The sequence below is a fragment of the Parasteatoda tepidariorum genome, chromosome 2 (genome assembly GCF_043381705.1).
Source record: "Parasteatoda tepidariorum isolate YZ-2023 chromosome 2, CAS_Ptep_4.0, whole genome shotgun sequence".
In the NCBI taxonomy this organism is placed as follows: Eukaryota; Metazoa; Arthropoda; class Arachnida; order Araneae; family Theridiidae; genus Parasteatoda; species Parasteatoda tepidariorum.
In genome coordinates, this window is record NC_092205.1 from 90,158,503 (window position 1) to 90,183,796 (window position 25,294).

At 28.2% G+C, this 25,294-nt stretch overlaps 1 protein-coding gene across 1 annotated transcript in view; it reads left to right on the forward strand.

Moving 5' to 3' along the window:
• The first annotated feature begins 438 nt into the window (after positions 1-438).
• Positions 439-25,294, forward strand: part of LOC107440339 (eukaryotic translation initiation factor 4 gamma 3) — a 66,477-nt gene continuing 41,621 nt past the window's right edge. Inside the window, 7 exon segments of the mRNA XM_071177894.1 lie at positions 439-733; positions 1,619-1,653; positions 6,136-6,354; positions 8,398-8,580; positions 14,471-14,594; positions 14,679-14,866; positions 19,505-20,168. Coding sequence (XP_071033995.1) covers positions 724-733; positions 1,619-1,653; positions 6,136-6,354; positions 8,398-8,580; positions 14,471-14,594; positions 14,679-14,866; positions 19,505-20,168 — 1,423 coding nt within the window. The 5' untranslated portion in view covers positions 439-723.

The following is a 25,294-nucleotide window of genomic DNA, read 5'->3' on the forward strand; positions in this document are numbered from 1 at the left end:
ATTTAAAATCCAACTTTATTTTTTAAAAATTCCCTCTCCTTTAACTGGAACAGTACATGCTTGGGGAATTTTTTAAAAGATCGCAGCTGATGAGGGAGGTGGGTGAGTGGAGGGCATCCGTCAAATCACGTGATTTTTAGATGATCCGCAAATAGAAATCACTTTTATCGATTCTGCATACGGTTTTTAACTGAATTAAATATCTGCTCGCAAATATTAAGTAGTTTTTTTTTATGAATTTTTTTATATATGCAGTTTAAATCAAGGTCGAGTAATCCTCTACATGAATTTTTAAAATTTATACATAATATTTCCGATTTATATTTTTTTTAACACTTTCTCAATATACAATTCCATAGAATTTTAAAAAAGAAAAATAGAATATTACAATGAATACTGTACTAGGGAATGTTTTGCATCTTGAAAGGGAAAAATCTCGTACGAAGGGGAATTTGTTGTCAACCAAGTGGAAACACCGCTTGCTGCTTCCAGCAATTCGCTAGCAGGAAGTAGAAAAGTCCGACTACTCGTAATTTTACGTGGCTGTTCACCATTAAGCCTAACTGTTGACATAAACTTATTAAAGGTGTGAAAATACTCTTACTCGGTTAATTATTGGTATCTTTTGAAATATGTCTCTGCAAGACATATTATCACCAGATATTGTTTGATTATTAATTATTTTAATTTATTTGTTTTGACTCGGCATGCCATACTGCACATATGCAGTCAAGTAAGTACGAAATATTTATTTTTCTTATTTTTAAAAAAAATAACATTCTTTATGCCAAATTTAAATTCTTATATTTAAAGAATAGTTCGAAGCTTATCGCAATGGTTTTTTTAATCCACTACTTAAGTGAAACTTTTTATCGTAAAAATTTATCATAGCTCATTGAATGAATATAAATTCACAAAAAATGTTTGACGATTCTAGTCATATTATCAAGAATAGATTTTTGTATTAAATTTTTTTATTTTTTATTTGCTCGATTTTTCAACATACTGAGTTAATATTTATGCTAATCCTGACTACAAATCTGCATTGACGTTATCTGATACTATCTATATAGATCGTATTTAATTTCTAACTGCAATTTTTAATGTTTAAGTTATGTTTTTATTTGTTTGATATTAATATTTTAATGTACAGAACCTGTACTTAATGTTTATTTCTATTTCTGTAATATCTGTCTATGTTTCTACATTTACGTCCTTGTTGACGTAGCGGTAGTTTTTTATAAAAACAATTGCTCTTTCATTGTGTTGTTAATCAAATGATTGAATGTATTGCTTTTGTATTACAGGCTTATTATTAATAATCATAAAAACATTCACTTGAGTCTTTTAAATGTTTTGATGAAACAAATTTTTATTTATAAACAAAAAAATTTTTTAAAAAAATATTGGCAATATTTTGAAATTTATAAAGTTAAAATTGCTGAATTTTGATCTTTTTTTTGTAACACTGTTATTAGAAATAAATAATTTACCATTGTGTGTATTGGCAAAAATGACTTATATTTATTTTATTTAAGGGGTATATGTATCAAATTATTTTTAATGATCTTTAGTTTATTATTGATTCAGTTGTAATAAATTTTGTTTCTTTGTGCAGGTCACGCAGATTTTGGTCAACCTAGCTATCCAGGGGTAATTTATATATTTTAATATTCTAATATATTGACTATGACTTATTGTATTACATTTGATTGTAGCTATTGTATTATATTTGATATCTTTGACATTCATATGAGATAATAGCTATACACAAGTTTATTTAGGCAATTCTCAGAAATGTAGCGAGTAAATAAGTTTAGTTTAATGTCTGAAAGTGTTGTTTTTCACCTTAATTTTGCACTGAGAATTGGTAAATTTTGAACTGCTAAATTTATATTTGTGAAGAAAAATTATTATTTTTATTTTGTTGCCAAATCCTAAGCATCTCCATTATTTCATCATTGGTTTGTATTTCTTGATTATTATTTCCAATAGAATAAAATATTATATGATTTGATACCAAGATTATTATATAAAAGTAGTATTAACTTATTAAAAGTGTATTCTGATAAGTGCAGTAGAAATCAGTTATGTATTTATATACATTTTATAGAATTTTTTTCCCCACTAAGTAGCGAATTGTTTAAAAAAAAAAAACAAATTAATTCTGATCTGGGATGAAAATTTTAAAACTTCTACACTGACTGGTTATTAAGGTTCTTTATAAAAAGAATGTCAGTTTTATATTGATGGTTTTCACAATAAACTAGAGTTTGTTTACACTTTAATAGTGCTTAGTTTTGTTAAATTAATTTAAGCACTCTCTAAATATTTAAATCTATTTAAGATGTTTAAAAGTCTCTACTTTCTTCTAAGGGAGAAGTGGAAGAGAAATTATATCTTTTATTTTAAAAATAAAAATTTAATTTTTGTTTTTTATCAAGTGAATTTTTAATCACTTTTTGATACTAAAGTTTAATTTTTTCTATGGTTATTTGCATTTTTTTGGTCCTTTTACATGTATTTTCAAGTAATTGTGATGGGTACAATACGACACATGAATCTCAAATTTGAGTTATCTTTTTTTTTTTGGCACACTCAATTTCATTGTAAATCTGTGCCAATTTTCAATTGGCTAGTTTGTTTGGCCCTTTTCATAAGGGTTCATAAATTCCTATCTTTTTAATACGGTGTTATGACACACAAATTTCATATTTGAGTAATCACTTTTCAACATCTTAGATTCAAATGATTTTATTGTAACTCCATGTTTTCCTATCGCTTCTTCAAAATTCACGAATTTGATGTGCTCAATTCCATCGTAATTCCAATTCTTTTACTCAACCATTTCTTGTGTATGTTTCAAATTTTAGCTTTCATCTTGGTCACAACAAATCCTGCGTAAATCCATGTTATTTTAGATGTTTTTTTGGTTATTTTCACACTATTTTCCTTGAATTTCAATGTTTAATACGACCTGTAAAATTCGAATTTGAGTTATAAGTTTTTGACGGCTCGATTCATGTCAATTTTAATGTGAATGCATGCAATTTGCTATTTTTTTTTCCTTGTAAAATCGTTATTTATAGTTTTTTTCTTTAGGTTTCATCCTCTTTTTTTTCCTCACCTCAAATTCAGATATTATAATGATACTGCAATATGCAAGTATCATCATAACGCTTATTTTAATTAAAGGTATAACTTTTTGACTTGTTCTATTGATAAACCGTGTCCTTTATTGAGCAATTTCTGGCAATTTATCGTTTTTTCTTTATTTTCTTTATTTTTTGGATTGGAATTCTTTAAATATGATGTTATTATGGTCAGCGAATTTAGAATTTTAGTACGTTTCCTTGCACTGTTTTAGTGCTGATCCCACCCTAAAACAATGCTGTTATCCTATCAAATTTTTGGCAGTTTTTACAATTTGGTCAATTTCCATATTGATTTTTAAATACCTAATAGTTTTACTACAGTAATATGACAGCGTGTAAAATTTTCAAAGTGCAAATTTATCTATGGGATAAATTTTTAAAAAAATTAATTGCAATGTGCAATGCATACATACCTACGTAGTACATGGTGCGTAGCATTTTTAAAAAGTACTTAAAAGTGCTTATTTTCAATTTCATTAGTGCTTATTTCAAAGGTGCTTATTCAGGGTTCCCACGGCCTTGAAAAAACCTTGAAAAGTACTTGAATTTCATTTTGATTTTCAAGGGCCCCTAGAAGTACTTGAAAACGATATTAAATCCTTGAAAAATTCAAAATGACCTAGAAAAGTATAGAAAACTCAGGAAAACGGCCCTATTTCCAGCATTTCTGTGTTTAACTTTTTGACGCACGTAAGTGTGAGTTAATGACTTTCCCGCCTTTCAGATGATGACACGCACTGTTTGATTTTAGGATTTTATGTATGTTTGGCTGATTTTAGGAATTTTAAATATTGGGAACTGCGCCAGATTCTGACAAAATCTCGATTCTCATTCAGGCAATTTTAATATCAATCATCGATCTTCGTATTGAACTGATTTAAGAGCTATGTGTTGTGATTCGTTTTCGCGTGATTCAAAAATTGTACTTGCAATTCCCATTAAAGCAATTTAAAAATCTATTATCGCGATTTGTACTTAAGCGTTTTTAAACCCCAATATCGCGATTATTTTTTCCGCAAGTCCAATGTCGCTATTCGTATTCACGAATTTTGCAATATTAAACATCGATGTTGTAATATCAAACATCGATTTTCGTATTTATACTCTATTTGAAAACTACTCGTTACGATTTGTGTTCATGTGACCCTGTCAAGTGCGTATGATCGACGCTACTGAAAAAAATTTAATTCAAGTATGAGTGGTTAATTAATACAGTCAAAAGTTGGCAACTGTTTCAATTTAAAATGTTTGACCGGTAATAAATTTATAATGATAATTCAGCTGCAACATCCAATAATTGATTAATTTTCTTATTAGAAAAGTGGTCAAAATTTCAAAATTATATTTAAGAACAATTTAAATTTCACTGTCTAAATGCTTCTGCCACTTTAAATATTAAATAAAAATCTCCCGGCAGAGTTGTTTTTAAATATCTAATTGATATCACAGTATTATATAGAACATCCCCCCCCCCGTCCTGCCCGAATTTTTGCTTATTCAGAGGTTGTATACCTAGCTTAAAATAGGCCTTGTGCAAAATTCAAATCTGACGTTTTTATGAATCATGAATTTTATTCTTGACTTCATGCCAATCACCCTTGCTTTTTTTATACTTAGATCACTTTCCGAAATCAAGAGAGCGATGGAAGTCTTATTTTTCAGTACTGTTATTATCGTCTAACATTTATCGTCAACTAACTATTATCGTCAAAACATTTTAGTTGAAAATGTAAAATTTAAGTCCTTGAAAATTTTATAAGTGTTAAAAAGTCCTTGAAAAGTACTTGAACTTTATTTCTAAAGTAGAGCATGAACCCTGTTATTTCAATAGCACCTTTAAAGGCTTTTTAAAAAGCCCTTAAAGCTTTTTTTATCGGTTTTTAAAAAATGCTTAATTTTCCCTTTTCCAAAATGAGACTTTTTTCGTTAACATGTCGATTTTCGCCACATATTACTCAAAAACTTTTCACATTGTTCAACGTTTTCACATTTCATTCAACCACAATTTATTTTGGTGTACCGTCGGTCCATAGCGTGTGAAAGCGTCAATCATTTTACATGTTTGATGAAATAATTGCAAGTCCGCATGTGCGTCTACTTAACTGGGTTCGGTGAGATTCACTCTCATGTGCAACTGCTGCACTTTGCAAGATATTCTCAATTTCAGACTTCATTTTCCACCCTCTGATATGGAATCGAAAAATCTCTGGATCATTTTATAATGGCTAGTATGATCAAGAAAAGAGTTCTTTGTCAAAAATCTATTCGTGCCAATTTATCATGATCATATAATATTAATATAATATTAATCATGATATATATAATTTATCATGATCAAAATGCATAATAATTTTCAAAGACTTATGTCTTTGAAAATTATTATGCATTTTGTTAACTATATAGTGCTTTAAAATATTTTTTGAGTGCTTGAAAAGTACTTAAAAGGTACTTATTTTTTGTTGAAAGATTTGCAGGGATGAGATTCTTCCGCGGATTCGCGGATTTCTGCTTTTTCTCAGATTTTTCCATTTTTCCCGCTAATTTCCGCTGAAATTTTTTTTGCACAAAATAAAATATTTTATGAGGAATTTAATTTTCTGCAGAGCGAAATTATTGAAGTCCTCATTCCTCCCTCTGAAGTTTCTCTAAAAATCATTTCCTTGGGATAAAAAAAAGTAGGCTTACAAAGATTTNATCTTGATCTAAAAATTACGCATCATGATTTGTATTTTCGCATTTTTTAAATTCCATGTAGTTTCATATTCACGTGATTTAAAAGCCTCATATAGGGATTTATAATCACATGGTTTACAAGTTTAAAAATCGCACTTTTTTTGTCAAATATTTATTTATATATATATTTATTCTTGGTTTTCCTCTTTTTTACTTTCTGCCTACTCTCATCCCTGGATTTGGCTATGCACCCTGATTTAGTTTTTTATTATATTTATTTTTCATAAGTGCTTCTTTTTTTTTCTAGCAATATGCTTTTACTCCACAATTGTCTGTTTCAAGCAATACACCTCATGATATGAATAAGCAGGTTGCTGCAGGTCAACCAGGAATGTATACTAACTCTGGTGGAATGCCTACTGCTCAGCAGCACCATCAGTCGATGGCAGGTCCAGTACCTAACCCTCAGCCTGCTACTTTAGTACAGCAGGGTCAACAGATGCGTGCTAATCCTATGGCTATGCCGGTAAGATAGAATTCTTAGTATTTGTATGAACTGTGAGTCCCGGTTCCCGCTGATCTAAAATTTAAATTGTGCTCAGGGTATCCGCGCACCTGGAAAGTCATGGATTTCGGTATTGAACAAAGTTTGTCTTGAAATGTCATGATTTAAACTATTTTTTAAAAAGTAATCACGGAAAGTTATGGATTTTAGGTTACCAAAAAATCTAATTTTTAGAATGGAACTCTATCCAATTTCATGGTGTTCCGATATTTCGAATATCTGAACTTGTAACAAAATCTCCACTCGCAGTCATATTTTGTTAAAATAGAAAATGTTTTTATCAAGTTCTTTAATTATTATAGTGTTCTTTCAAAAATGAAAGGATATCATTTCTGGAGTGATTTCAAATTTTTTTTTATTTATTTATTATTAATTTTTTTAATTTTATCAATTTAAAATTCTTGCTGAAGCAAGCCAGTCATTGTTGAATTTTTTTTAATTCCGAAATGAGAAAATAAAATCGGGAGTATTTCTTTTCCTTTCTGATGAACAAGAAAAGTATCTTTAGAATATAGTTCTGCAGAAGAAAAAAAATTATTTGCTTTTGTATTTTTTTTAGCTATTCTATTGCTTCAACTCTTTCTTTACTATGTTTTTTTAAAATCTATAGATATGAAGATACATAGTATAACAGTTTTGGTTATACTTATCATTTCAATTAATGTTATTATAATGCTTTTTTAAATTGTGTTTTTGTCAGAGAAAATAGCAAATTTTTTTAAGTCGAGAAAAAATTTTTGGAATTAGTCATGGAAAGTCATGAATTTTAAAAACTAAAATGTTGCAGATACCTCGGTGTTACTTAGTAAAATCTCGTTCATCAGACATCTATTCTATCCTTTCTCCCCATTTTTCTTCCTCTGTCCTCATTTGTGTGTGATAACTACTTCTTTATACCGATTTTTATGGGAAAATATTTCGGATAAAGTTTGATAAGATTGAATTAGGGAAAAAAAGCCGTAATAACTTTGACTGGAATCATTTAATGAGCTACTGAAGCCAACTCAAAAGTGAAAAGTTGATAATCTGAAAACTGATTCCGAAATAATAAGTATTTGAAAGATCATTTGCTGGAAAAAATGGTATTTTTAAATTTAAAAAAAAAACTTATTGTGTAATGAGTAACAATTTTATTCCTAATTCCGATTTGTAACAGAAAAGTATTTATTTCATGTGGTATATTTGCCCCCTTTATTAAATGACTGCAATTAAATATAATTAGTTTTCACTTTTCAACTCGCTTCATACCATGATAAATCCACATTTTTTCGATATTTTTTTTCCTTTGCAGTTAGTGCATTTGATTTTCTCATAGTTTATAAAATTCTACAAAAAGTTGCTCAAATTCTGCAAAATTCGAATCTCTCGTTTCAATATTTACTTTTTGATGCACTCAATTTGCGCCTAGCAGCGTAAATACGTTTGGGGTTTCTTTCATTTTGTCGGCTATTTCTATTATGAATTTTCTCAAATTTTTTTTTTAAAATCTCTATTTTTTATACATTATGACATGCAAAATTCAATTGGTGCATTTTTTAGTCATTTTTTTTGCTATTAAGGTAATTTGAAATTTAATAATTGATTATGACATATTGAGTCACAGATTGAAAAAAGTTCTGTCTTGTTACCAAATTTTAAGATGTAAAATTGTAGAACTTTGTAAATATTTAATGTTATGTTGAGATTTCCTCTGATTTTTTTTTGTTTTTTTTTTAGTGATTAAAAAGTTGGCATTTTGTCTAATAAAGAGGACCATGTTTATATATATTTAATCAATATTGGCTTATTAAATTATTAATTGAATTTGAGAATACATATTTGATGGAATAATTTTTGTTATGAGAAATAAAGACTAATCTGTTACAGTATTGAGTAAAAAGGTGATAAGTTTAATACTATTCTAATACTGTTTCTATTTAGAATCTTATCCCCCTTTTGCCTTGTTTTTCTAAATTCCGTTCCTGTCATCAATGTATATTAATTACCATGTATTTTTTCATTCAGGGCTACTATACAGCTCGAAGTAGCGTGCCACGAACTATACCAAACATGGGTAGGACACCATTGCAAACTGTTGTCAACCAAGCTGGGCAACAACCAACATCACACTATGGACAGATACAGATGTTACCTCCTTTTTCTCATCCTATGCAACCAGTTATTGTGAACCACCAATTTCAACAAATGGTTAATAATTTTCTTTAAATTTTTTTCTATTTGCATTTTTAAATAAAAAATTCTTCAATTTATTTTCAACCAAGTTCGCAATTAGTGTAACATAGGGGTGAGATTTTTCCGTTTTTTAGCGAATTTCCGCTTTTTTCGCTTTTGTCTCCTAAATTTCAGCCTCTTTATCAAAAACTCTGATTTTTTTAAAAGTTTCACTATTTTTAAAAATAGACATTCCACTTTTTCTAAAAATTCAGCCGCTGAAATAAAATATTTTTATTTTTGATTTTCAAAACTAAATAGAAAATTCAAACTATGTAGCAGCCAACCCTTCCGCATTTTGACTTATTTTAGCTATTTTCTCCACTTTTATGCACAGAAAATAAGATTTTTCACATTTTTACCTGTGATCGCTCATATTTTTGTAATTCAGACAACTCTGCTTCTACGTTGAAAAAAATGTGGCGCATGTTATGTGGTCAAACATCGGCTTTCATATTTATATACGATTTAAAAATTAGGCATTGGGATTCTTATTTATGCGATTTATTAATTATGCATCGTGATTCGTATTTATGTGACATAACAATACAAGCAAGTTTTTTAGAAATCCAAAGCCTGGAATCTGTTAATATCTCTATTCTTATTCTCACGATTTTAATATCAAACATCGATTCTCTTATTAAACTGATTTAAAATTTGCACTTTCCGATTCTTATTCACGAGATTTAAATATCGTACATTGCTATTCTTATGTACAAATTTTAAAAATCCAATATCGCGATTTGTATTCACTCGAGTTTAAAATCCAATGTCGTGCTTTATTTATGTGGTTGAATATCTAACATCAATTTTCGTATTCATGCACGATTTAAAAATTAGGCATTGGGATTCGTATTTACGCGATTTAAGAGTTACACGGCATGTTTTGGATTTTTGGAATCTACTGTAGAGTTTCATATTTACATGATTTTAAAATCCAATGTCATGTTTCTTATTCATCAGATTTTAGAATATAAGATCGCCATTTGTATTCAAGGGGTAAAAAAGCCGAATAAATGTGCTAAAAGAAAAGGAGGTGGTAAAGAAGTTATGTTCATATGCTGCTAAAAGACAACGACTCAAACACATAAAAAAACACACAAATGACAGTAAAGATAATGAAATTCTTACTGACAAATAAGAAGCTATGACATAAGTTTCACCAGAGACAAAAAAAAAAAGAAACTTATCAAAAACTTCAAATGGAATATCTAGGTCTGCCTCTGCAGATATAGATCCTATGTCAACATAAATGCAGGGATCTGAAATTAAAAAGCAAAAGAGAATTTAACTTTTAAAGAAATGTTTCAAAAAATTGCAGCTAAAGACCATAATTAGTTTCATTTGTGTGTTTCATTTGTGAAACTTTATTTACTTTTGTAAATAATTTTTAAAATGTTGCTGTTATTTTTCCTATAAAATGCAAAATTCTTATAAATTGAGAAATAAATATCTAAACAGTTGCTTATTATCATGTAATTTTTCAAACTAAAATAGCAATTTCTGTATGTTAGGGAGCTACTAAATGCTTCTACTTCACAATTATTGATATTTTTCTCAGGGCTTTAGCTAGATCTGATTATAATGTGAACATAGTGATTTCAACTGTAAAAGTTTATTTTCCTTTCTAAATAATTTAAAAAATTATGTTACTGATATTTTTGCTATATATCACGTAATAGTATTTATTAAAAGAAATGTAATGTTAAAGTATGTTCTCAGTAGTTTAATGTGCTAAACTAGGCAGATTCTCAAGTAATAATTGTTTCCTTTTTTGTGAACTGAAGAAAAATATGATTTCTAACTTTATTTTTTCAATTGCTAATTTTACTTTTTTCTAAATGTTAAGTGTCGCTGTAATTATTAATAAATTAGTACACAATTTGATATCAACACATAGTTATTTATTATCTTAAATTGTCTGAAATTTATTATTAAATGATTGCATGCATGGAAATTCAGCTTTTTTGCCTTTTATCCAATCTCATCCCTGATCTGCTTTAATTATACAATCGTAAATGGGTTCATGTAAGAAAGAAACCTTTTCAACTAATTGTTTCAATTCTAAATGTTGTAATGATAATACTCTATATTCTAAAATGAAGTTTTTGAATAAAAATATGTATTCACAATTATTTTTATTTTCAACACATGGTGATTTATATCCTATTTTTTCACTTCAGAGTTATTGGTGGTTATGTTTTTTTTTTTTTTTTTTTTTTTTTGTAAGCATTCACAACTCTTATAGCAAGGTTTGTGAATTAGGCAATTTACAAATTTATAGCTGCCAACCCTACTGGATATTTTTTTACTGGACTATTAGGTTAATTTTGCATGAACTTGTTTGTGTAACGGCACCTATTTTTAATAAAAAGTTTTTGATTGGATGCTTTGATAAAATGAAAGTTTTATGCCTTTTATATCTATTTTTCATTATATTCTAGTATTTTTTTAATTGTATGCAAAAAGGCTATAACTAATAATCAGCCACTATATATATATTATATTCAGTTTCAACTACTGTAATTTCCGAGATATACTTGGATATATGATGCACTTGTAAATTTTGACTAAAAAGGAAGCTCTTTTCTTCAGAAACGCCGTACCATCGTCATCGATCCTAGAGTTAATGCATCTGTTACAAATAACATGTTATATATAAAATAAATGATTAACCTTTTAACTATCATTAAAGTAATTATTAAATACATAATACAAATATATATCCAATCTTACTTAAGATCAGAGAGAATTTTGATAATTTGATTGTGCACAATTCAGATCACAACACAATCACAAATGCATTACAAAATTTATTACTTATTGGAAATACTCTAGTTTTATGTAAAGCAAGTGGTTAAGAACCTTAATATAATTAGAATAAGTAATAAAAATACAATAAATTGATAAGAATCTTATTAAATGCAAAATAGTACTGCTTTATCGTAATTTGGTTGGAAATACCTAAGTATTATGAAATCAAATGATTAAACAGCTAAAAATACTTAATTCAAATAAGTATTAATTAAGTAAAATAAAATAAACTTTATTAGTGCATCTCTTAGAAATTATGGTACATACATATATATAGCTGTTAGTCAGTTTATTTATCTTATATATTTCTAACGTTTCTATTAGACAGATCCCCCCCCCCCCCNCCCCCCCCCCCGAATATTTGGTATTCTATTTGGCCATTTCGTTACATCTCTAGTATGCAACTATAAAATTTATCAAATTATTTAAAATTTTAATTTGTTTTGTTTGGTATTGCATTTATGTCCCTTGAAATATCTGAAATTGCCGTATCTTGTGTAAAAATAGTTTGCTTTTTCACTTGAATGATTTCTATTGTGTCATCTAAACTACTGGACTTTTAAGCCTTTATGTCTGAAGTTATGCAGATTGCTTGTGCACACAGTGACTCAAACCATATATTATGTGATATATGTATATAAGTTAGTTTTTAATATTGATCAGAGTAGTTATTAAGTGAAGAGAGGAGTCAAAATTTTTGACTTGACTATGCTTTCAATTAGAATTGTCATATTGCTGGGGATTACAGTTATCTCTGATAGATATGCCACACTTGCGATAAACATGGCTAAGAATTTCGTGTAGGCTGTCATTTTCCCCCCCACTAATATACAATAACGTATGAAATGTCACTAGATTTATATTTATAATAAGTACTGCATATAAATCCGGTTACCCATTGCTTTCCAAATAATTAAGGGGTCACATTACCCAAAAAATGACCAAAATATCAACATAAAGATTTATTGCATATAATAAGACTTGAAACTATTTCAAATGCACTAAAAAAGCCATCTCTCTATTTACATTTTTAAAAGGTTATGAATGATTTTAAATTGCCCTAATATAGAAACTTACTCAGCAGACAGACTTTAAAGTGCTTTTTCTCATAGATGATAATTTTGTGTTTTAATCTTAATTAAATCCCTAAGGAATTTTTTCTATTTAAGATAAAGCTTTGAAGTAAACTTTTTTATCTGGAGTATAATACACTTATTTAAACTGTGCATGGAATAAGCATTTTATGAAATATTATAATTTTTACAGCCTTTACCTAACGGGAATTTTTAACCTTTTTTTTCTACTTTTTTACAAAGTAATCTATAAAAAATATTCTAATTAATATATCAACAAATGAATGCACAAAATTTTTAAGATGAATATTGTAAGCACTAAGAAGAAAAAAATTTGAAAATGTTAAAATAGATTTAAAAATTTTGAATTTGCTCAATTTTTTTTAAAGTTTAAAAAAAATTAGACAGTTTAATTATTTTTTGAAGATGAATTATTGATTATAAGTTAAAGGAGCATATAAAGCATCCACAAAATGAATGATTATACCTTTATTTAAAAAAAAATTGTTGCAAGGGTACTGTGAAAAGGTTATTTGAAAACAAAGAGGGTTACATCTTTAAAAATGTTAAATAGTGGGCACCACATCGACGCCACATTGATTCTTATCAATTATCACATGCGTGGAAATACACTTGAAAAATAATATTTTTTAAAATATAAACTTAGAAGATGGTTATTAATTATAAATCTTTTTTTATATATACACTTATTAAAAAAAAAGAATTGAGAATACTTACTGACAGAAGAAACTTATATAAACCATCATAATTTCNATGAATGCTGAGGATTTTGAAGCATGGATGGAGATCGACGAGAAGGTTGAGAATTCTACTTCGTTAACTGATGAGGACATTTGCGAAGCCGTATGTGTCAAAGATCAAGCTTCGTCACAAGATTCTGATGCCGATGATGAACCCGAAACTGCTATCGAGGTCTAGGTGTGCAAAACAAAGCTGACGCGGAACACTTTCATAAACATTATGATTATGAGCGATTCGTAAATGACTTGCTTTGAAGAATGCTAAGCAATCGACAATTGATGATTTCTTTTTCAGTTAATAATTAACCTTTTGTATTTTGTATTGTTTTCTGCAGTTCATGTAAGTATACTAACTAATTCTTTTTCTTTAGTGTACATTAATTTCTATTAAATGCTATAGAGTTTTACAGCAACAACTCCTAATTTAAAATAATTTTTATTTTAATATGCATGTAAAAAAAATCATTTTTTATCTTAAATTTTTTTTCGTTTACTGTATTGTAATCAATCGGTTATTGTTATCAAATCACGTTTGTCCCGATGTGATCACATTAAGCGGCATCTACTGTATAATAAATGTTTTGTCCTAGAGCTATTAGTTAGATTTTTTTTGAGGAAAATAATCATAATTTAGCTTTGTCCAGCACCCCAAAGTGTTGAGGAGAAGAAGAAAAATTACTAACTCAAGCAGGCTCAGATTTAACAATACAAATTTTGTGTGCACAAGCAGATGTTGATGTTTGTTAATCCCATTCTTTCATAGTGGTGTGACATCATTACTCGGTCATTTGCAATAATTATGAAAAATAACAAAGTTTTCAAGTTTTTCTTCTTTTATTGTAACAAGTTTTTTGCATTTTTTAAAAAGGAAAATGGTATATTTATTTTCTGAAAACTTAATTTTTTAAAATATATCGAAAAAAAGAGAGGATTGAATAAAATCCATTGATCTTCTCTTCAAACTGATTTCAGTCCTCAGGACTGAAGAGTGGCACCCATGTTGAAATATATTGGTTGTTGAAGATGGTATGTGCATGAAATTTTAATTTTTCCTAAGTGGCCTTCTTTTAAATCACTTTCCCATTATCAAAAATTCACAAGTATCATTAATGAAATTAATGTTTTCATTTATCTTTGTATTTTCTTTGTTTTACTTGGAAAACATTTTCTGTGCTTTATGTAAATTTTTGCTTAGTTAATATATTTGGTTATTTTCAGTATCAACAGAGGCCATTTAGTCCTCCCCAGAACATAATATTCCCAGCAGCAACTGGCCAGCCTGTTTATCTTAATAATCAATGGGGTACTCCATACCATAATCCACCACAAGCTAATTCAAATGGTATAATGTGCATTACTACTTTTTTTATTATTTAAAATGTTTTTTGCAATGTAATTTAATAATTTTTATTCTTTTCATTTAAAGGTTTCTATCAGTCCCTGCCAACTTACACCAACCCCATTGCACCGGCACAACAAATTACTCCGCAGCCTGCTCAGCAGACACAAAAGAAAACAAAAGCACTAGCAATAATCGACCCTGCAACGGGAAAAAACATTTTTGATGGCAGCACTGATGAGGAGAGTTCTCGTCCAACTCCAGAAAAAGAAACTGTAAGTAATAGTCTAAGACTAATTCATTCATGGGCCGTAGTCTACACTGAGATTGTTCAGATTGATAAAATCAAATTAAATCTAAGCAGTGATAAATTTGTTACTTGTTTTCTTCTCTTTTCAGTGATGCAATTATTCTGCACATCTTTCTTAAATCTGCCTTTTACTTGCTTTCAATAGACTAAGAATTCTGAACTTGAAAAAATCTTTCATAATTCATGAATATGTACACCAAAAATCTTCTGAATTGGTATCTTCTACCAGATTTTTTGTTTCAAGATTTTTAGGGCTAGATTAATAGCATAAGAAGAAAAGATATAATTGAATTCTCTTGTCATAAAGTGAAATTGGGGGCATATATAATAATTTTATAAGATTAAATCTATTCATGTATGATAGAAATTGTTTTCAAAAATTTGAATTTCTTAAATACATTTAAATTTATTTATATTTAATTAACATTATTGTCATATTTTCATATGAGACTTTTCATAATTTAATTGTATAATAAAGAATAATAGATATAATTAAATTCTCTTGTCATGAAAGAAAATAAGGGTTATATTTAATAATTTTATTAGATGGAATTTATCAAACTGCTGTTGCCTGTCTTTTTTTATTTTATTTTTAAGAAAAATGTTTTCCAAGTGCATGTTTATACTCTTGTTCATTTAACTGAAGTACCCCAGTCATTTTCCCTTTTTTTTCTTCTTCCTTATACAGACCTAGTTAACACCATTGAATCGGCTTATTTAAAATGCATAGTGAATGCTCTAAATTCTGTCATTAAACTCAATTCATCCAAATCAATTCTTTCTTTTTCTTATGTCATTACCTAGTGTTTAACGCTTTTTGAATACCTAAAAAATTTTTTTGTCTGGCACAGTATAGCCTCTAGACTAAATTCCAAATTAATTCTCTTGAGCTTAAGGTATTTTGTCATTGACCTAATGAAAGCTGCATTTCTTGATTAGCACGATCCTTTAAGACCTAAGCACTAACTTATTAACCCTTTGCAATGATATTAAGTTTATTCATGGGTGTCGTGCTAGTCGGAAATAATTTTCATTGAACAAACAGTAATACATAATATGCAAGATTATGAAGGAAAAATAAAATTTATAATTCTTTTTTAAACATATGTTACACAATAATATGTTTTAATTTTGTGTAAAAATTATATTTTGTAGTTCTCCATCGTGTGGTATCTTTCAAAGCAGTCTCCAATATGAAGCCCTGGTTTTCGTGAACATGTGTCGCAAAAATAATTAGTTTGGCATCTTCCGCCTTTAATATTTCTGTTTGAACATACAGAACAATCTTTACATTTTCGTAGTGCCACAATACGTGTAGTTTGCCATTAACCTGTGGCTAACATCTTTGTAGTGTTGGCTGAGAGCAGACGTGTGACTGAATTGATAAAAAAGTGTTTGCTGGGAAAGTTTTGTTAAAAAATTTGGCTACATAATAGAATAAACGTGAAAATTAATTAAAAATGGTTGAAAGCATTTTTAATGTGGATTATTTGTAGTCTAAAACGTATCTCAATTTTGTAAAATTTAACCGTAAATAGAATTATTAAAAGTTTGTGCTATTTTTTTTCTATGGAGAGATTGTTATACATTCAGTTTGTGGTTTGTTTTCAGCTGTAAGATCATCCTGTTCCATGCATATTAGACAGTTAACTTTTGTCATTCTTCATCTGATAAACATAGTGATATTCATCTAAAATTGTTTTTTTCTTTTTTTTTTTCCTTGCACAATTTTTTTACGTAATTTTTTTTATTTAATTAAATAAAGTGATTATTTTAAATATAGATTGAGTCCCTCAATAGTGAATATATTGAAAATTGTGAATAAGTTGTTTTTATGACGACTTATGTAATCGAGAAAGAGTTCTTTGTTAGAAACTAGTTATTTTATCATAATCATATCAAGTCTTAGAAAATTATTTTGCATTTTGTTAATATATATATATATATATATATATATATGAAAAACTTTCAACAATAGGAGAAAATTTACTCATATCCTAATTATGATATTTTTTTAAAGTACTGAAAAATATTCAGTACTTAATATATAATGTCATTTATACATTAAATATAATATAACAGGAACTAGTTATTTTGTCGTGATCATGTAAAGTCTTTGTATTTTCTTAATGTATATAGTGCTTAAAAATATTTTTGAGTGCATAAAAAGTACTTAGGTGCTTATTTTTTGTTGAAAAATTTGACTACGCACCCTGTTTGACAAATAAGTAAAATTAAGTTGATATCAAAGTTTTATGAGAAAGATCTTGAAATTGATTTTATATTTTTATTAAATGTATAAAAGATTATGAGCCTTCTTTATTACTGGGAGAATGTTTCTCCCTAATACACTATCCCTATCATAACTAGGAAAGCCGGTTTTGCTATGTGAAGCAGATTGCAGGTTAAGATATGACTTTTTACATGAATTACCATCGTGACTTTTTACGTGAATGACTGTCAGTGGGTTAAATAAGGGATAAAAATATTGTGCAAGTTTTAAAACTATATTCTTTAAAGGGAACAATTTAATAACTAAAATAATGATCTTGTATATGAATTCAAATGCTGCTTGTTTCTTGATATATTTGATTTGAATTTCTGATTTGTAACATTTTTTTCCCTAATTTACCAATAGTTTAAAAATACTTAAAAAGCCTTAAATAAAACTTAAGTTTTTATTAAAGTTATCGANATACAACAAGAAGAAGCAACACCAGCAATCCTGTTATCTTTAAAAAAATGGCGAAACATTGCTGCAGAAAAACGCCAAAGTAAAGTTATACAAAAAACAATTAAGGACCCCTTTGTATTTGTTAAAATAGACATTTAAACCTACACGATTTATCTTAATTTGCATTTTTCGCTTTAACCGAGTTTTTCGGTTATCCGAGTTAGTCTTGGTCCACATTAACTCGGTTAATCGGGGTTCTACTGTATTTAAAAATGTGTAAAGTTAGTAAGAATATGCTTAATTTTTTTAAATAAAAAATTATTATGTATAGTAAATGGAATAAATTAGTAGTGACTTTTATAATTTAAAACTGACAATAGACTATCACACTCTCAGTCTGCTACGGAATTTCCGTAAATCCAGAAAATATTTTTCTTTGTGGTAGCAAAAGTAATATATTTTGATAAATGACAATTAACTGAATTTAGTTAACGATTATAAATAGACTATTTCAACTATAAGGTCAATTAGACTAATAGTTCTGATTAAGTTTCTGCTTTAGTTCATTACTGCTTGGAAGGCATTTCAAAATCCCGAAATGTTGGAAATTACGCATTAATGGTGATATTTAGGAGCTCTATTTTGTTGTGAGTAAGGAAGATGGAATTATTAAAAGAATTAAGCTTTCATATGAAATCTAGTCCCTGTTATTTTCTTTGAACTTTTATGATACTATCCTGATCTATAATAGTGAACCATATTAACTGTGCAATTATATAATTACTATTAAAATTTAAGTTTAGTTATGATAATAGTGCCGGGCAATTGGAAAACTAATAAAAGTGCTTCACGATTGATTCCAAGAAAAGTGGTTTGACAACTACTTTCCTTCTATTGCTAATGTTATGAACGCTAAAATAGATTTTCAAAAAACTGATAACACAAAATTTATTTTTGAAACAATTTTTTTTTTTTTTTTGCAATATGTAGCTTTCCAAAGATGCAAAATATCTTATCTCTATTTTGAATTTTTTTTTTTTTGTCACTTACGTTGATTTTTCAAATGCACCACAGAATAAATCATTTGACACAACAAACAATCCCCTTGATGGTGTGGTTTCACTTGCAATTCTTTGTCTACTTATAGTGCGGCTTTTAGGAGAACTCCGGACACCCGTCTCGCGTCGGGGTGGGCACTATGGTTATGAGGAAAGGTCACTTCGAATAGGGATCTGGGATGAATAATTTTGTCTTAATCTTAGCGTAGGTCGTGAGTACCAATTTACACCTTCTTTCCCCCATTTCACCCCCATTGGAAATGTGCTCTCGCTTGTTACCATAGAAGCAGACAGCCCTAGACTTTTAGTCTGGAGGAGTTCTCAAAGCCACACTATATCCTATTTTCTCAGCCCTTTTGATTGCAAAATGTCACTACTGATAAGTTTTTATTTTTCTCCCCTTATATATAGCAAGGTATATATTATAATTATGGATATATAGTAAAATTATGGACAAGGACATTTTTCATAATTTAAGAAGGAAATATATATTTCAACAATCTTTAGTAACATTATTTTTAATTAGCTAAGTAGAAGTGAATTACAACCTTAAATGAAGCAAAAGAAAATAATTATGTATGCAAAAGTTTTCCTCGTTATTGTGTCTGAACTTCTATTTTGACATCCTAATCCAAAACTGTCATGTTAAGCTTGCAATTGTGATATTATCATGAATAAAAATAACTTTCAATTATGTGGACATGGGACAGAAGATAGGGCAGTCTTCCTGAGGGTATGACCTCACTTGTAAGATGTTATGTCAACTTCTCTTATTCCACGATTGTATAAAAATAACAGTTTTGTTTTCACAGCAAAATATGTCTCATTAAGCCATGTTCTAAAATGAAGTTATTTATTTTTTTCTTTTCAGGAAAATTCAGATCCAAACATATGTGTTCAATTCGCAGCTCAAGTGGCTGCAACTCTAAATGAGAAAAGTGAACCTCTATCTAAATCTTCTTCTGTTGAAGACACAAGAATTATAGATTCTCAAACAATTATTAGTTCGAATGAAATAGACGCTGAACCAGAAGATAGTGAACTAGGTGATGTTGAGAGTCTGGCTGATGTTGAAAGCTCATCAGATATTGACAATTTAGAAATTAGCCGAAATGTTGAGTGCATTGAAAAACATTCTTTGCCCAGCCTCAAAGATGTTGATTTAAATAGTATTAATAAGACTGTTTATGAAACTGATAAAAGCATTTCTCAAGTTATTGAACCAACGTTAGAAACACAAGACTCTATTTACAATTGTTCGAAAGAGAAAAAATCTCACGAGGTTTCTGAAGAGTTGACTTCGATTTCTAGTATATCTAATCGGGCTGATCATTCAGCTGCTGATAAAAGCCTTCATGAGAGCCCAGAAATAGATAATGAATTAATATCAACTGTAGAACCAGTTGTTCAGAAGGCTGTACATGAAACACAAGTAGTTCCTCCATCTAGTATAAACTATGATGAAAGCAAGTCTGTAGAAAGTGACATAACAGAAATCTTATCTTCCAGTAGCAATTCCAAATTGACTCCAGAAGGTATTTCATGCTTATTTTTATTATTATTATTTTTTAAAATTTTTTATTGAAAATACTGTTATAAAATGTATAAGTTTATATCAGACAGATAGAATAGTAGAACCCAAATTATACAGCATCTGCTCCTTCCCCTTTTAATTAATTTAAATCCATCTCTACGCATATTTCACCATAGCTGATGTCACCTAAACTATTTAATTTTACATGCCTGCCAAGTCTCCTGTTTTTAAACAAAGACTCCTGTATTTTACGATTATCTCCTGTTTCCCCATATATTCTCAAATTTCTCGGTATTTGTTGAATAAATTTTTAAAAAAAGTTGTAGTGATAAAATATCCGCTGATAGCAAAAATATTTCTCAATAGATGGTGCTTTTGCCAGTACGGCAGTATGTTGAGTATTTATAGCTTAAGTAATTATAAATAATGGTTTGAAAAAAATCTTTAGATGAAGATTTATATGCGTATTTTTCACTTCGTTAAATGTAAGTGCTTATATTATTTCCAATGTTGACTTTCATGATTATGCATGATGTATGAAAACTAATGCTCATAGCCCCAAAAAAATGTCGCTAGTAAAATTTCAGTTATTTTATTTCTCTAATGTTGACTGGTAGGAGTTTAGAATCTTGTCTAACAATCTGTGGACTATCTTAAAATTTACCTGGTGGAATAACAATTAAATAGAGAACATTTATGATATTTTACATGATATCATATCATTGATGGTTGAAAAATAAATTACTAGTAAAATTTTATTTCAGTTCCATTTTTTTGAGCAATTATACTCTAGAGTGCAATTTTTATATACTTTCAAAATAGATTTAAAAGGTTAATTTTAAAGACCCGATTTTCCGGCATACCATATGTCACATGTATGGTTTAATTGGGTTGTATATTTGGTCCGTTCATCTGATTTATAAAAAATTGAAAGGGCATGATGTTTGTAAAAAAAAAAACTTGTAACTAGAAAAAGACATTTTCAGTTTCAAAACTTATTTACCTTTATGATTGAAGATAAGGAATTCGAAATTGTTATTTAATTAGAATTTTCGTCTTTTAAAAGCCCTTAAAGGTGCTTTTTTCATTGGGCGTTTTTAAAAAGTGCTTTATTTTCCCTTTTCGAAAATGAGATTTTTTTCTTTACCATGTCAATTTTTGCCACTTATTATGCAAAAGCGTGCTTTTCACTTTGTTCTATTTGACCTTTTCACAATTCATTTAACCACAATTTATTTCAGCGTACCGTCGGTCCATAGTGTATGAAAGCGTCAATCATTTTACATGCTTGATGAAATACTAGGGAGTTCGTGTGTGTGTCTCCTGAACTGGGTTCGGTGAGATTATTGCACTCTCATGTGCAACTCTGCTGCATTTTTCAAGATATTCTCTATTTCAGGCTTCAGTTACCGCTTTGATATCGAAACTAACAATTTCTTGAGCATTTTAAATGGCTAAAATAGTCATGAAAAGAGTTCTTGTCAGAAATTAGTTATTTTATGATTATGTGAAGTCTTCGAAAATTACTTTGCATTTTGTTATTGTATATAGTACTTAAAAAGTACTTAAAGGGTGCTTATTTTTTGTTGAAGCATTTGGCTATGCACCCGTATCTGAATATTTCAAATATGCTTATGCATCACTTTACAGTTACAGCATTCAGTTAGAAACATTGTATCAGATTGCTTAAGGATCATATTTTTTTCTTAATTAAATGCATTCAAAATTTAATGTATAACTTTTAGGAGTATGAGAAATGTTTTAAGGCAAAGGCAATGTATATTTTCAATTAAACAATATTTGAAAGTAATGGAATGGTTGAAGGGACTGAAAATATCAAATGAGGTGTATACAAAGTTAAAAAGGGAAAGAAAATTTTTTTTTTACTACCAATAATTTAGTAATATAGAATAAGCTTTATTTTAACACAATAAAGTTGCAAGCATAATAGTACTTATAAATAATGCAGCATGAAATAAAATAATTTAAATTTATAATATTTTGAATGAAATTTAAATATTTTTGAACTATATTCTTTTGCATAAAAATTGTATTTTAAAAATATTAGAATCATTAATAAAAACACCACATACATACAATGAATTTTTTTTTGCAATGATAACAGAAACAAATTCTAAAAATTAACTGAAATATAAATTTAAAAACTCTGAAAAGCACATTTCATGTACATTTCTAGCAAGTACAGTGTGACACTGTATTTATTGCTTAACAAGATTTAAAATAAGTAACTTTTAATCTTTACTCTTTCTAAAATTGTATATTTTTTAAAATAAAATAATTTTATAAACTATCAGAACGTGAAATTGTTGATGGTCTGTATTATTTTAAGAANTTGGCACCCTTTTCTGTATCATTCATGTTGGCAAATGCCGCCTTTTTTTAAAATACACAAGAAAAAATAAAAAATTAAATGAACGTGAACAAAATCTAAAAACCGACGTATAACCGATTCTGTGCGTCATATAAACAATATATTTTTACATTAAAATTAATAGGACTGATTTGGGACCACACTAAAACGTCCTATAAGTGATCGTCGTATAAACAATGCTCCACTGTACTTATTTGGTTATATTTTAAAGTAACCCTTTAAAAAGACTGATTTAAACCAGCAAACCCTGTCTGCTGTACTTATTCATATCAAGTATTTATGTATATATTTAGTGTTGATGATAAATTTGATTTAATTTTTAAAAATGTGAGGTAAGTTGCACCAAAAAATGTGCATAAAATATTGATTCTTATATTTTGGACTTTTAGTCATTTTGATCTATCTACAGTTTGATACTACTACTTACTACAATGATTCTATCTACAGTTTACTTTATTTCAGTTTTGTCCTGCCAGTTACAGAACTGTAGGGAATTCATTTCTATCATTAGTTGGTAATTCATGGGTTATGATAATGCCATTCAATACATCTTTCAGAAAGAATGTGTATTGTTGTCTGATAAAACCTCTATGAACTGATGATAAAGCTAGTTGCTATAAATTCAACTTTTTGAAAAATGGGTCATAGTGTATAACAGTTTGACTACTCTACCTTAAGACATATCAAGATATTTTTTGGGTAGCAAAATATTTCTTAGTTTAATACGCTTTGTAGATTGAACAAATTTTGAATTATTATAGCAATATTGATTTAAAAGATAATTTACAATATTTTTTGGAAAAGAGCGCTCTTTAAGAATTTCTTTACATATAAGGAAATTACATTTGGAAGACAGTTGGTATGCATTTAAAAGAGCAATAGCTATTTTTTTTCTAAGCCTTTTTTAAAAAAGACTAAATTCTTTGTCTAATTCATGTTCACTATAAAGGAAAAAAATTAAAGGTACTAGTTTTATTTTTATATGTGTTGCAAGTTTTCGTTTTGTTGTATCTATATATTTCTTTGCAGTGATTTCATTATTCTTAATTTTGTTATACGCTCAAGAGATTGGTACTTATGTGAGTTTGAGGTCTTATGAGTTAGAATAAGATTTTTTCCTAATTTCTAATATTTATGTGTTCGTTTTAACACAATTTTATAGAAGTTAGAAAAAACAGTGATGAAATTTTAGTTAATTATTCATTAATCTTGCAAGCAATTTTTTTAAACATGTTGCAGTTTGCTGAAATTATTTCTTAGTAATTTTTAATTATCATTGTTATGTTTTGTTTGTAATCCTGACTTTTTGACTCACGTCGCCATAATTTTTGAATGAAATATAGGTGAACATGGAGGAAAAATAAATTTACTTTTTTGATACTATTTGATTGATATTTTGAAACTTTCTTCCCATTTTTTTTCCCTTAGTAAATGTAGATTTATTTAAATAAACTAAGTATTTTAAGCACGTTTTGTGATTTAAAAAAAAAAACATTATTTTTTGATTCTTCAAATGCAAATTAATATTTTACAAATTTTAATTAATAAATCATTTTGTAAATCTAGCTAATAACAAAAGTTTTCATTCATTTGTATATGGGAGGACCTTTTTTAAGTCCTGAACTCTTCAATCCTGAGAACTGATATCAATCTTGAGAAATGATCAGTAGGCTAAATTCCGTCCTCCAATTGATATTTATTTAAATTTTAAAAAAAAAAAAAATATCCTTTAAAAAAACTTAAGAATAATTTGTGAAAATAAAATATTACTTTTTATGAAAGCTTTATTTTAGGTAATAGGCAAAACATTAAAGATGATAAAGTGAAAAATACGTAGAGATATGAATGTTTTCAAGAAAAAGTTTGTTGTGTAATTCTAAAATTGGTGTAAATACAGATAAGAGGCTAGCTGTTAATTTTGTTTCGTTTGTTAAAAGAATTGTTTTAAAAATTCGATTAAATATCGCTAGACTATGTTAATTGGTCAAAGAATAATTTCAGTCCTAAAAAAATTTTTGATGGTTGCCCCTATGCTTCCATCCTCATTCAATGATATTTTTTTTACTCACAAAATCTAATGTAAATAACATTGCAAATAAGGATAAAAATTTGTTTGGTTCATATAGAAAAGGTAAAATTTATTAAGTATAAAAATTTACAGCGTACTGCTACTTCTGTTTAGTGCTTTTGCTTTGTGAGACTAGTTCTAATTGTCCAGTGACTTTTATTTAGCTTAAGATTTTGATTTTATTTTTCAATTTTTGTTTTAATTACCTTGAAGTTTCAGTTGGTCCAGTTTTTCTCTTCCATTTTTCTTATACAAGTTAGTGATAGAAAAGGTTTAACGTCAGTTTTAACATGGTCTTTTTTAGACATTAAAGGCAGAGTTGATGTGACTGCAAAATTTGGCCTTTGTGGCAGGCTACGATTCTCAAAAGCAAACTCAACTCTAATAGTCCCATATACTTAGCAAGCAAGAAGACTTGAAAAAATACCATTGTTTCATTATGCTCACATCAAATCAAAAGCAAATCAATATTCTTTATTGCTAAAAGCATTTTGTTTGCATTAATTGATTCAAATGTTAGTCTATTTTCCTCATGATATTAAAATCTATTCAAACTCACATTTTTCTATTGCTGATGCAAGGAAAAAATTTTATTGTGAAAACATTGAATTAAATGAATTGAATTATCAGTGAAAACAGTTAATCATAGTTCACACTTTTGGTTTAA